The sequence below is a fragment of the Panulirus ornatus genome, chromosome 31 (assembly GCF_036320965.1).
Source record: "Panulirus ornatus isolate Po-2019 chromosome 31, ASM3632096v1, whole genome shotgun sequence".
Classification (NCBI taxonomy): Eukaryota; Metazoa; Arthropoda; class Malacostraca; order Decapoda; family Palinuridae; genus Panulirus; species Panulirus ornatus.
In genome coordinates this window covers 3,211,114-3,226,170 of record NC_092254.1, presented here as the reverse complement: position 1 = coordinate 3,226,170, position 15,057 = coordinate 3,211,114, and the positions used below count along the sequence as shown (strand labels likewise).

Genomic DNA, 15,057 nt, shown 5'->3' with positions numbered 1-15,057 from the left:
AGATAGAGGCAGTAGATTTCTGAGGTTCTGTCCTCTAGTCTATGACCCTATTCATAAAGCCCTGATTCCTACAGGTACTGACCGCATGCCGAGCCTCCCATTTCAGTAGACGAAACTCCTCAGATTCTGGGTTACCATAGTTGCCACCCCACACAATGCGTTGGTCGCCCACACGGTCCACCTTCAGCGACACCTGTAGCGATACCATTCCTGCGGAGATAACACCTGTCAAACTCAGAGCAACACTTTAGCAGCAACTGTGGAAACACACTAGGGCTTGGGTGAGACTGACAAAAGTAGCTATTTTCATATACAGAGGACTTAAGACAGAACTTATGACAGAAGCTGCTTAGTGGCTGTCAGAATCAAAATAGTATCTGGGAATGTACTAAAGAGGTAGCTCTTATGTCATACAGTAATAATACCTATGAAATCCTCAAAAAGTGGCTGCAAGAATAAACTTAAGGGAAACTCTGGGATGACTCTTAAGCTTCAAAGTATGGAAGAATGTAACACACACACACACACACATCAAAAGATGAGAAATGGGGTCCCAAAAAATGGAACACCCTTTTCATTATGCTTTACTTTCATGTGATTTCTGTAATATCTAGTTGCCTGACTTATTGATGCATCCCAATACCGTTACCCTGTTATCAGCCATGCAAAACACACATAATGAAGATTGCATATTCTTTTTGATCATTTCACAACTGCTCATGGAAGAATAAGTAGCACTAACTCTTGCAGGGAGTGCGAGGCCTGCGTCGGGCAGTACCCGGCCTGCAGAAACAACTGGACACTTCATCCTCCGTGCGGCACACCTCCCCCAGCTTCTCCTGGCATGTTGAATCATCCCCTACGATACAGGTGTCAATCCTGGGAACAAAGACATACGTCACCCTTTTGGACGCACAGGAGGTTGTAATTCTCATGCTGGCAGTTCTTTTAATCATACTGGAGTTGTAAACTACATGATATAAGGTTGTGACAAACACATTGTGGTTATAACATACCTGATAGCTGGTTGAGTTGGTCGGCGGGTGTAAGGCTTCCTGGTGGGGCGTGTTGGTGGCTGGATGGGCGGGCGCTGTGGCTGTGTTGATGGGCGTGGTGGCAGTGTGGGTGGGTGTTGATGTGGTGGTTGGGTGGGCAGGTGTGGGTATGGTGGTACCGTGGGTCGTCTGGTGGGACGCAGCGGCACAGAATGGGAGGGGTAGTAACCTTGCCGGTCCCCCTGGGGCAGGTCCTCCTCTGGTATGACCACGCCCACACCAGTTCCCACTGTTCCTCCCTGCTTACAACACATGAAATTAGTCTTAATCTACCCAATTATCCATTCCTCATCTCCCATCTCTTCTACCCCTTACTCTCCGTCCTTCTTTCCTTCTGATGTCTCTATCTCTCACTTTCTATATCTCGACCTAAGTATATATCTTCGTATCTCTAGCAATCTATTCGTCCCCCTTTATGTCTCTCCAATCTCAGTCGTCTCTTACATGCTTGTCTGTTAACTAAATTTTCAAGGAAATATCAGATATCAAATCTTCGATATAATATTGCTACATACATATGAAGATCTGAGTTAAACATAAATTATTGACATGCAAATCGTTCCGATTAAAAAACTGCACTGACGGGGTTGGCACTTCGGCTACACCAGTAGTAGCCTAGGTAATTACTATTTGTTTTACGGGGAATTTTACGTTCATACTGCACCGTCTTCTCAACCCTGTATATTTGTACCATGCCCTTATTCCTACGTACGTATGCACACACACACACACCGTAGCTTATGTCAGGTACACATTCTACTGACCAGCATCTAGGGGAGGATGAACAGCTGGGTGAACTGTAAACCTGCTCCTCTATGGTGGCTGTTATAGTCTCTCTCTCTCTCTCTCTGTAACTAATTACCTTCCCTCTCTCTGGCACTGACCTGAGGTGTTGCTACGGCCTGGGTGGAGGTAGGGAAGAGACTGAAGTACGTCTTGCGGCCGTCAATGGAGACGAATGCATCGTGGGCATCGGCAGCCGTAGTCAACAGAGGATCCAGCGCCCCAGCTATGACGACCCACGAGGGAAAGACAAGAGGAAGGCTGATCTTTAGCCTCTTTCCTCAAAACAACTTGTAAATGTAATATATACCTGTATATGTTTCATACACAAAAATAAATGGCAATCTTATCCTATGTAAACATTATGCACACGTTATGTTTACATGTGGGGACGGCGGAGGGGGGAGACTACCGCCAGCCTAAGAAAAAAATAATAAATTACATTTCATCCAAACTATTGAAAAAAAAAAATTGGAAATAAAGCACCTTTTCCTTTCATCAATGTTTAAATTTTTTTTGAAAAGTTGATAAATCAACTCATACTAGTAACTTAACATCATTTTGTCAACTTTGTCATCCTCCGAACAATATTCTGCTGACGCCTAAGGATGTATATATTCCCAGACAAGCATAAATAGTGACATACAATCATTACTAGAATATGCATAATGTTTATGTTACATCAGTTATATAAATATAATCCTATTTTTACAATCCCAAGTGGAAAACATAGAAAGCGGCGACACGACAAAAGATCACAGTTGAGCAAGTAGACTGACTGCACTTGTATTGGTAGTGAGAAACAGTGACCGTTTTACCTATGGGATGCTGCCGTTAGCTTCATGTATCACAAAACTGGCTTAATAATAACTCTTCAAAAAACCTGCACTAAGAAGAATTAAAGAAAATTAACCGGTCCCCCGAAGCGAATCCCATGGGATTAACAAACTCAATCCATAGGAACACTTGGCTGGACATGCTAGAGTGTGGATCACTGACGAACACTGGGATGAATATGGGCTTGTGTACGAGATGTCTGTCTGTCATACGCCCTAGGTGTCCCACAAGATGGTCCATGACAAGATAATTTATTTAAGAATGCAGGAATACTGCTGGGTATCCTCCGATGGTGCAGCCTGTATACCCAGCCATACACGATATCATCCATTCTGTACGACACCATCCAGGAAAATACTTTTTTTCTGTAAGCTGAGACGGTACGGGCAAGTAGTCCTGCTCGCTAACTAATTCCAGCCACATAATTACTGTATACAAGTTGTTTATTACTAATATGCTGACTTTCAGGTGCACAGCGTGCCACAACTCAAGCCTGGATCATAACAGTATAGCGTAATGGAAGACTGCATTCGTTCTCGAATGGTTCCAAAACAGGTTTCAAGTAATAGCCGATGACATTCAGAGACGAAAGAAATAATGGCAGAATAATGATCTCCATTACTTATTATTGGTTTCAAGGAATGTAGCAGCCAAGGATCCTGGATCGGATTCTCAAGACATTTTTCACTGGTAACACTGAGCATCTACATACCTCCGGCTGGTTTCTGGGTCTTCTACCCGCATGGCTGTCTGCCACGTACGGTTGGCCATTAAGGGCCTGGTCTACACCTGCTAAACGTTTGTTATTGTGCTTGATGCATACATATATGTTGTGCAACTTGCATGGTCTGATGCCACTGGAGAGAAACTTTCTAGTTGATTTTCACGAATTCTAAGTCTCTCATTGTGTCCCTTACGATTTAATAACAAGCGGGGCTTGGCTGTGGATACGGAGCTCTAGTTTCGGTAAATTACATAGACAGGTAGAGAGTGGACGTGGCCAACTGACGCCGTCTGTTGTGTGTTCCTAGCACCACCCTCCTGTAGCGGGAAACAACGAACAAGTATCAAAGAAACAAGGAAACCTTTCTGATATGTACTTATACAAGATATGAACTGTCTGAGAGTTTACTGCATAATACAAAAGTACATCAACTATACACGACAATCATCTGTTGTGACGAGACAGGATAGAGCCCAAGTGTATGTCATTACGTCATCAGTGAAGGCAGCCATAATGAGGCATGAGGGAGGCGCCTCACTTTCCCCAGTGGCATGAACCGACTACGGGCCCACCCTCACAGCCCTCTCCCTTCAACACATCCTGCCGAAGGTGATACCGAAATCAAATGTAACCAAATAGAGCAAATTAGCTCCTGTGATCATTAATAGTCATTTGCCTAACACAACCTATCTAGTGGTGGAGAGGAATCTTACTCGAAAGCTTTTAATATAATTTTGCCTTCGTCCTTTTAATACAAATAAGTTCACAAAGAATCTTTCCCCAGTAATTTGTTGCACTAAGTCTGGCGGCTTAGTGGAAGACGGTGTTTACGTATATGTAAACACCCCCGATTTCCGCCTTCATCACAGTAACCAATGATTTCCATTCCATTTTTGGCAACATTCTACGCATTGCTCTCATTTCTTTAATACGAGATATATATATTGTTCATGAGTTACTATTTCATGATGTAAACCAAGACTCTGAAGGATCTTAAGCCGATACTTAGTGTGTAAACAGAGAGAAATCAAGTGAGCATCACCGGCTCCCTACCTGTTCCGCGCTAACTGCTGCTGCTGCTGGAAAGTAGAGCAGCGGGAAGGCAGGCCACACTCGCTCTCACTCCCTCACTCAAAGCTCACTCACAAGACTGGTAGCTACACACGTCATTGTTCTAGGACTATATCGAGTATACCTTCAGATAAACAATGTGGGAGCAAGAGAAGACTGCTGACTCCTGGTTTGATCTGACACCACAAGGATTCTATAAGACTGTCATCAGTTTCAAGAACAAATGGACCACGAGCACTGATGTCAATGGGGATTATACCGTAAAATAATATAACAACTGCCTGTCTGCCCTTTATATACCTTCTCTGCACACATGCTGGCCAAGCCTTGTAAGGTGCCTAACTGCTCTGGGAGTGTACGGTCTTCTAAAGACATCTGGTGATTCATAACGACCCTTCGTTACAATCCTGAGCGAACATCTCCCAACAATACCAGCCAGGTGGAGCGAGGAGCACACTAGGTATCACACAACAGGATATAATGTGGCTTATACAGGGAGTGACTCCCACAGAGCCATGGCCTGGATGGTACCTCGCCAGATGTACTCACAGAAAGTACACACATCACACCAGTTGTGGTAGGGCATCTCATGCGAAGGTGGTTAAGTATCAATCAAGCGGATAAGAAGCAATGTTGTGTCTACCTTGGCGAAAAATGGCTTCATGTTACAAATCTGTCACTCACTACCTGGCAGAATAATAATGTAATGAAGCAAACACAGAACACGAATCCAGAGGGAAGAGATCACGCGATACAAAACTCTAGCACAGCCAAGACAGCGTAAGCAACATCTTGGACGAGAGAAAATGGCGGGTACATCTATTTAGGTTTCAGCGTCAGTCTTTCCTGCTGCCCCGCACCAGACTGGTGTTCAAGACTTCTTCCACAGGCAGACCTATCCTCTAAGGGGAACAGAGTTCACTTTGGAGAAGCCTTAGTAAGTCTGGCGAAAGTTGCGAGCGAAGCAGTGCAAACCACGTATGCTGGACCTGGTGAAGAGCACCGCATATGACACCAGTTGTGTCTGCCGACTGGGAGACTCACACAGACCAGCTCGAGACGTTACGAAGATTGAAGCCACGGAGACCAACCTTCACCCGGCAGTGTGGCGGAAGATATGGTAAACCACATTACAGTTTAGCTGACACAGCTGATGTACATATACCACGATATGATGATAACCTGTGTAGAACATGAAAAGAACAATGACGGAAGCGGAAAAAGTGTACACTTCTACAAGATCAATGTAGTGGACCTGTTGAACATAGAATCTTCAAGGTTAATACAGCCACAGACCCCTCACGATTCTCTTCACCGTAGCCTATCCTCACGTGTCAATGGCTCACCTGGAACGAAAGGTTGGCCCAAGTTAGGCCTCGGAGGTAGATTCTGAGTTGGGGAAAGTGGTGTACCGCCGAAGCCTTGATGGGCAGACACCGTCACGTCGAATATGTCCCCCGAGCCTCCCAGGTCGTAAGGCACAACCGTTCCCGTGATGATCTCCCCTGGGCGGTAGTTCGAGTCGTCCAGCACCACTCCAGGGCGCGGGCGCGCCAGGGAAAGCATGGGTGGAGAAGGAGGACGGGAAGGCGTGGGAGGCTGGGGCTTGGACATCGACGAAGTAGGTAGGACAAGAGGAGGCGTGGCAGAAGGACGGGTGTCGGAGGTGGTCGACGTTACCTGGACCGACAATGTGGTGGAGGTGGCCACCGTGGAGGGTGGCTGAGGTTCCTCCTCTGTGGCTGGTGTTGGCGCTATTGTTGTGGAGGATGGGTCCAGCATGGACGGGTGGAGGTAGGTCTCTGGTGTGGCCTGAGTTGTGGATGTGTCTGACGCAGCCGCAGCAGGAGGCGTGGTGATGGTGGTCTGGTCCGTGACACCCTCCTGCCTGCTGGTAGAAGGAGATACCTCACCCACATTGCTCGGGCCGCTGGCTGACGTCTTCGCGGTCTCTGACACGAACTCCGACACCAGGTTAGTTGTCGACGACAGCGTGCCAAGGGAGGTGGTCGATGCTATGGTGATAAAGGTGGTGATGGTGTCGGCGGGTGCTGCAGCCGGGGTGGGTGTGGGCTGGAGGGACGGCATCACCTCGGAGCTGCTCATGGTGGATGAACCCTCCTCCACCGGGTGACTAGCCACGGCCTGCCCGCTTTTGTCCGGGAGGCCCGGGATAGCGGGGTTCACTACCACCTCTGGAGAGGCGTTGTCTTCCTCCCCAGAATGAGGAAGAAGGTCAATTGGAAGCGGAATCCCCGTAGCGTAAGGCCGCTGGAGCGGGGGCGCCGGCCTAGTCGCCAGCGACGGGGGCAGCGGCACCATGAAGGGCGGCCGAGTGTTGGCCACAAACTGCGGCCGGCCAGGCAGAGGCCGCAGGTCGGCCACGTTGATGGGCGGGGTAACGGGTGGCCTGATGGGCGGGCGGGAGTGGACGACGGAACTTAGTAAGCCGAACGGCACCTTGGTCAGCCTGGGAGGACCGCGGTTGTTGATGCGACTGCTGGTGACCTGACTGTTGCCAAAGGTCGTGAGGCGTGTGTTGGTGACGTCAGCTGCCGTGACCTTCACGTTACCGCCCAGCAGCTGCACGATCCCCTTGATGATGTCGTCGATGTCTGGCTCAGGATCGGACTTGCGGTTGGACTTGCGGAGCTCGGACGGGTAGTGGGAGGTGACCGACATGAAGGTGGAGAGGGAGGGTGAGTGGGAGAGGAAGCCGCGGTACTGGTCGGTGGGCAGGACATTGTTCAGCTCGGCGGGTGTGGCCACCAGGTCTGGCGACACCGTCCGGGGGAGGCGGCGACTGGTCTCCAGGGACTGCAAGGACGCCTCGTCCTGGTAGAGGGTGACCGTCTTGACGACCGTCTCCAGGATAAGGTCATACTCAACGTCCTCCTCAGGTCTGCCCAGGACGGAGGGCGTCTCCCACTTGTCAGTAGGAGCCACCGTCGCCACGGTGGAGGCCACGCCACCCTCAGCACTAACACTCGGCTCCTCCACAACACTCACAAACGCCGGGATGGGCGAGTCTGCCTGGGTGTGGGGTGTGCCCTCCTGTACGGCTGAAGGTAGAGGGGCAGGTGGCATCATATGAGGGTCAGAGGTCACACTCTGCCTCTCATCCCCGCTGCTCCGGTCGGCCTCCAGTAGGATGCTGGAGGCCGGGGAGGTTGAAGTCCCGCCTGGGAGTGAGAGAGACACATGTGGACCTCTCCTGACCTCTGATGTCTCTGGGTCTTCCATAACAATGATGTCACCCCAAGTTTCCACGCCACCTGTGACACCTACATCACCTGCCGCTGTAGACACCGTGTCCTCACTACTGTCTACAGCAGACACAACATCCTCTGTGTCACCTCCAGCTGTCACGTTCTCTACACGGGTGAAGGCATGACGCTCTACAAGCACACTATCTCTACCAGCAGTGGCAGTTTCTACAGTCGACGCATCCTCTCCCACTGTGGGCATCACCTCATTATCTACAGTCGTCACATCATAATACACTGTAGGCACCACCTCACTATCTACAGTGGTTACATCATAATCCACTGTAGGTACTACCTCACTATCTACAGTGTTCACATCAGCTTCCACTGTAGGTACCACCTCACTATCTACAGTCGTCACATCAGCTTCCACTGTAGGTACCACCTCACTATCTACAGTGGTCACATCATAATTCACTGTTGGTACCACCTCACTATCTACAGTGGTCACATCATAATCCACTGTAGGCACCACCTCACTATCTACAGTGGTCACACCATAATCCACTGTAGGTACCACCTCACTATCTACAGTGGTCACATCATAATCCACTGTAGGCACCACCTCACTATCTACAGTGGTCACACCATAATCCACTGTAGGTACCACCTCACTATCTACAGTCGTCACATCATCTTCCACTGTAGGTACCACCTCACTATCTACAGTGGTCACATCATCTTCCACTGTAGGTACCATCTCACTATCTACAGTCGTCACATCAGCTTCCACTGTAGGTACCACCTCACTATCTACAGTGGTCACATCATCTTCCACTGTAGGCACCACCTCACTATCTGAGTCACTCTCTACAGTAGTCACATCATTTTGCACATTATCACTGTCTATCTCAGCGTCTACAGTATCTCCTACCGCCGCCACTGTAGTTAGCACCTCGCTGGGGTTCGTATCACTATGTACAACCGCTGGAAGGCCCACTCCTGGAGGGAGGAACTGGTTCTCGGACCCTCGTGTCTCCCCTACTTCACTCAGTACTGGCGTCTGGCCGCCAGCACTGGCACTACTTTGCCTGAGGGGACCGCTGGCAGGGCTGAGGGCATCTGCCTCCTGCTGGGGGCCCCTGGAGGGGTCAAAGCCTTCTACTGCTACACCTGTTGGAAGAAACAAGATATTAGTTACCTGTATATCAGAGCAGGAGGGAGGGAGAGGCTTCCTCCGGTGAAGTGGTCTGAGTTCAGTCACTACCACTATATTGCCTTACGATTACTGCTATAGCAGGTGTGAGGACCCACACACACACACACACACACACACACACACACACACACACACACACACACACACGAGGAGGGGCACTGACCCCTTCTGTAAGGATCAACATTAAGTTTTAGGAAACCCTGCTGGATGATGTATTCCTACAACACACTGTGGGAAGAATAAGTGTAGGAAAAGTCTGTAGCGTGTTGTTGTTACTTGACAATCCTGCAGAGAGTTCTAATGAAGCAGGAGACGTGTATAGGGTAGTCACGAAGGGCGAGAACCAGGATGGTATACATGAAGCAGGAGACGTGTATAGGGTAGTCACGAAGGGCGAGAACCAGGATGGTATACATGAAGCAGGAGACGTGTATAGGGTAGTCACGAAGGGCGAGAGCCAGGATGGTATACATGAAGCAGGAGACGTGTATAGGGTAGTCACGAAGGGCGAGAACCAGGATGGTATACATGAAGCAGGAGACGTGTATAGGGTAGTCACGAAGGGCGAGAGCCAGGATGGTATACATGAAGCAGGAGACGTGTATAGGGTAGTCACGAAGGGCGAGAGCCAGGATGGTATACATGAAGGAGTGAGACGCAGCCTCACACACGATCAACTTCTCATGATCAGTTATAAAGACGGAGACACGAGACATTATCATGGAGACACAGGAAAATCTCCAGTACCAAGACGTGGCTGCTCGTGAGTCTTCATCATGATGTAGACCAGGTAACACTGCGTGAAGACCTGCGTTACATGGTTACTGTTAGCTATTGTCACGTCTCCCTCTACCGTACACCGCCGCTAAGTTTGCCAAACTGTTCTGAACCTTCCCACGTCTCCTACCAACTGCCACATGACCATTTTTACAAAGAAGATTTTCCACTTTCTCCAGAAGTCTTGAATCATGTACCATCTGTTATTATTCACCTGTTTTTTTTAATCTTTTTCATATTTCCATTGGTGGGCGGCCTCGCAGTGGACTTGCCTCCCTAGTAACTACAGTTCCCATCATGAACGAAGAAATCATTGGTAGATTTTATCCTGCGACAGACTCTATACCACGTGAGCTGAGAGTATCACCCTAAACGGCAGATCAACTGGAAGAAGTGGTCATATAATGGTGGAGGGTAAATGGTCATATAATGTTGGGGGGTAAGTGGTCATATAATGCTGGAGGTTAAGTGGTCATATAATGCTGGAGGATAAGTGGTCATATAATGCTGGAGGGTAAGTGGTCATATAATGCTGGAGGGTAAGTGGTCATATAATGCTGGAGGGTAAGTGGTCATATAATGCTGGAGGGTAAGTGGTCATATAATGCTGGAGGGTAAGTGGTCATATAATGCTGGAGGGTAAGTGGTTGGCAAGCACAGCAACAGAACAAAGAAAACCAAACCCAAACAAGACATAAGCATGGAAAGTAAACAACTTCTGAGAGAACATAAACTGGGAGACGGGAAGCTTGCACGTTCATGGAAGGGTCTGTTTGTGGAGTCTGCAACGAAGGACTCGTACATGGATGGGGACCTTCAGCTGCATCACAGTAGGGATTGGAAGCACGAGAGACGTGCATGAAAGAGCGAAAGACTTCAGGGAGTTACTGTGTGGCTTCACTACAGTAACAGCCAGGTAGAACAGGGGTAATAAAAGGAAAAAAAAATATTGTGGACATCAGGATACAGTCCAGAACTTTTCCATATTTCCACAGGGATACTATTGTCGGATGTGACGCTTGTCTCTTCCCATACTACAGAGCTTCGAGACCATTTTGTGAAGAGAGTGATTTTGAGTGTGACGCCTGACCTCCGTGTGACGTTGACCTCATCCCACCCACTTCCTGCAAGCTGTAATGACCCCCCAGCCTTCCCGGGGCACCTCCCCCCCACCCCCAAGCGACCTCAAGTGACCTGTGAGAAAAGATGGGAAGAAGCGAGCATCCCGTCTGAGATAATACCAAGGGTCGGTCCCGCTAGGCGTCACCACCATCCCACGAGAGAGAGAGAGAGAGAGAGAGAGAGAGAGAGAGAGAGAGAGAGAGAGAGAGAGAAGAGAGGAGGAGGTCGTGTGTGTATGTTACGGCTCTCCCGATGATGAACAGAGCACGTTGTTGACACTGTTCCTCCAACCATGAAGCCTCCACTCCAGGCCACCTCGCTATCCATAACCACTACACTACACTACACTACACTACACTACACTACACTACACTACACTACACTACACTACACCCGCAGTCACGCTCCACACCCTCAGCGACAGGGGACAAGCAAGGGACGTGGTGTACACCCTGCACACCGGAGGGCGGCTCCCTAAGGGCAGGGTCATGGTGCTCCCACCTTGCCTAACCTGACCCACGACCCGAGCCACAGCCGTCGCCCCGCCAACAGACTTAGATAATCCCGGGCTCACCTAGACGGCAACACTCACCCTCACCAACTTCCGGGTTGACTAATTAACATATGCCATCATGTCAAGACTAACTGCTATAATAGTCAGGCGGGGAAAACTGGTACATGTGAGCAGTGGTAACATAACCAATATATGAATAAGAATTACAAAAAAACAAACAAATAATTCTACATGTTTCAAACTGCCGGCAACACCTAACAATGGTGACCGTAAACTGCATAACAACAGTGACTGTAAACTGCACAACAACAGTGACCGTAAACTGCATAACAACAGTGACTGTAAACTGCATAACAACAGTGACCGTAAACTGCATAACAACAGTGACTGTAAACTGCATAACAACAGTGACCGTAAACTGCATAACAACAGTGACCGTAAACTGCATAACAACAGTGACCGTAAACTGTTCAGAGAAAGCTCTTTTTTGTTTGCTCTGCCTTCCACTGAGGTAATGTATCCAGTGGGTCTGGCTTTTTAATCAACCTGTAATGCAGTTCCTGTACAGGTGATGACTTTGCAAGTTCTCCACCAAGAAGGTGGGAACATTTCATCTCTGGATGGATGACACAGGCAGGTTACATGAGCTGGTTAATGTACCTTACCTGGACAATAACAAATCGTATTCAAAGATACCTCAATATCTTCACAATATGTCACCTTAACTCTCTAGGGAAACTGGTAAGATTCTTGATTCCAACAGTTTGAGCCTTGATCACCAAGTTACGACCCTTGAACACACGACAGAGAGGCCCTTGGTTATGATGAACCTACACTTACAAGGGTTAACGATCGTACCATTGGGTTGCTCTGCCAATTAGGAAATTGAAAAACCAGCGCAGACAACAATATATATCCGCCCAGCTCGGGGAAAGAGGGAATAATACCTGATGATATTAACCTTAGCAAGACCACTAGAATTACCAGTGTCTTGGGAAGAAGATTGGACTGCGGTAACCTTGAGGGCGGGAAGGCTGGAGGTCAGACAACAAGCGCCCCTACCGGCAAACCCTCGCATCGTGTACACAAACAGGACGCGAAAACCCCGGGAAATGATCCGGGCGGGTGTAACCACAGCCGAACGTCAGGGAAGCTAAATTGCCGCGTCCACACTTGCTCCAGCTGTTGTGTAGCAAGTTGACGCAAAAATTGGTAGAAACACAACCTTCCACTGAGCAAGGAGAATAATCTGCCGTAATCACTGACTATGAAGCCATTTATAAAGACAAATGTCTGCTAGCGAGCATCTTTCCCAGCGATGATGTATCAGTGGTCGTGGCGATAACTTGTTCCATCCGTCAAAAAAAAAAAAAAAAAGTTGCTGGGCTGCTGCGCGGCCTTGGAATAATGGGGAGACGGATAGCATCATCACGAACGCTTTGTCCTTGACCACCGCCACCCTTGTCCTTGTCCTTGGACCCCCACCCGTCCTCACCCTGACCACCAGCCGTGTGTAATGCACACACGGGGAACGTCCCTTCTCACTTGCTTGGCTATTGTCCAACGCCATCTTGCTTTCACAAATACTTCTGTATGATTAACCTCAAATTGCCGCTAAAGTTGATGAAAACAATGCTTGAGGCCTATGACAGCCACAGGTGATCTTGTGACAAGATGAAACAAGAACTGTCACTTCATCTTACACCTGGCAGCACACATGCCGGCCACCAGCAGGAGAGGAGCTCATGCTGCCAGTCGTCTGGTTAAAACTATCCTACTCCACGGGAGTGTCCGGGGGAAGACGTCTGAAATAGCTTCTTTTTTTCTATCTTCACAGAGGCAGACTGTCAAGGTCCATGATGACATCGCCAAGAATATTCACATTCTCACATCCTGGCGCCTCAGGCTCGACCTCGACAATCACACGACTTGACCAGAAAATGTTGTGCATCAGGGTTGAGTCTGGCGACGCTCCCTCCAAACCCTTCCAACTTTCATCCATTTTTCTCTGAGCCTCGCTTGATCACGGCTCTCCCAGAAACTCATATATAAACCGTCACATCTCATGTACTTCTTGTATATTCAAACTCATCCTCGCCATGAAGAAAGCAAAATTTATTTTCAAAACTTTTGTGATGCATACTCTATAAAAATTTCGAGTGCTCGGGGCCAGAACATGCATGAGGGTGAATGGCATGCACGGGATAGTGAAATGGAGCGATGTGGTATGGGGGGGGGGGGGGAGCACGAACTATCAATGGACTGAACCAGGGAATATAAAGCAGCCAGTGGAGCCATGGACTGGTCTGAGGGGGACCTAGTTGTAGATTGTGGACAGTAGCTTCAGTGCAGTAAACATGGCAGCTAGAAAATGGAAAAAAATGGAAACTGCGAACAAGTATGAAAGACAAGACACCTCTGTACCTTACATCTAAATCGCAACTGATAGAGTAAATCAACAAAGGATCACTTCTTTAAAAAGCATTGAAATCTCCCTTCTTGAAGAGCATTGAAAGCTCCCTTCTTGAAGAGCATTGAAATCTCCCAGACATCCTTTCTCAGCCACTCCACAGACACGAGATGCGTTCACTCATTCCCTTCCCTGCCAGCGGCGGGTAACGAACCCACAGCCTCACTCTCACTGCCGGTCGACAGGGGGGTGGGGGGGAGGCTTCTTTTTATATTAAACGTCATGTCATCTTTGACCTGAGAAATATTTGCTGTATAGTTACCAAGACTACTACCAGGCAACTATATTACCAAACTGTTATGGTTCGATCGTGCGCGATCCACATATATTCCCATAAAGTAGGCTAAGTTATGCATGATGACTAGGCTAGGTTATGCTTCACTAGGTTTACTATGCCATGATAACTAGGCTATGCTATGCTTCACTAGGTTTACTACGCTGGCTTACGCTACGCAGGAATACCCCGATCCTGCTATATGTACGTACGTTTGACAGACTGTTACCGTGTAAACGCACCAGGCAATAGATCTTCCTTTATACCAGCACAGTACGCACCTCTGACCACAATGACGTGAGTTTGACCTGACCCTTACATCATTCAAGGGTCAGGTCAAAGGCTAAACCATCACACCGTCGACCTCAGTGATGGTATACCGTCATTATCATCAGCTGTGGACACTGGTGGTGGTGGTGGTGAGGAGGTATGAGGTGCTGCTGCTGCGTGAGGCATGACAGACACCGACCTCACCACTCACTAGCGCTCTCACCCACACCCACCCGCCCGCTCGTCCAGGAAATGAAGAACGGGAAACCCAAGGGTGAATGCTACCCTCTGGGAATTTATCGCATGAATATGTGCTGCATATATATATATATATATATATATATATATATATATATATATATATATATATATATATATATATATATATTTCTTTTTTTCTTTTATATTCGCCATTTCCCGCGTAAGCGAGGTAGCGTTAAGAACAGAGGACTGGGTCTTTTCAGTAATATCCTCACCTGGCCCCCTCTGTTCCTTCTTTTGGAAAATAAAAAAAAAAAACGAGAGGGGAGGATTTCCAGCCCCCCGCTCCCTCCCCTTTTAGTCGCCTTCTACGACACGCAGGGAATACGTGGGAAGTATTCTTAATCCCCTATCCCCAGGGATAATATATATATATATATATATATATATATATATATATATATATATATATATATATATATATAGTGAAGTACTGACATACATACACTCGCTGGAAAAATAAACTGTATTTCA

General features: G+C 48.0%; 1 protein-coding gene across 3 annotated transcripts in view; it reads right to left on the bottom strand.

The window, feature by feature from the left end:
- The window catches only part of LOC139758699 (uncharacterized), a 53,408-nt gene that overhangs the window by 20,621 nt on the left and 17,730 nt on the right, over positions 1-15,057 (bottom strand). For all 3 annotated transcript variants that reach the window (XM_071680343.1, XM_071680344.1, XM_071680345.1), the window contains exons 2-6: positions 5,817-8,849; positions 1,940-2,064; positions 1,017-1,294; positions 743-879; positions 83-210 (exon numbers count right to left, since the gene is read on the bottom strand). In XM_071680343.1, the coding sequence (XP_071536444.1) occupies positions 83-210; positions 743-879; positions 1,017-1,294; positions 1,940-2,064; positions 5,817-8,849 (3,701 nt within the window). The remainder of the gene's footprint in view (positions 1-82; positions 211-742; positions 880-1,016; positions 1,295-1,939; positions 2,065-5,816; positions 8,850-15,057) is intronic.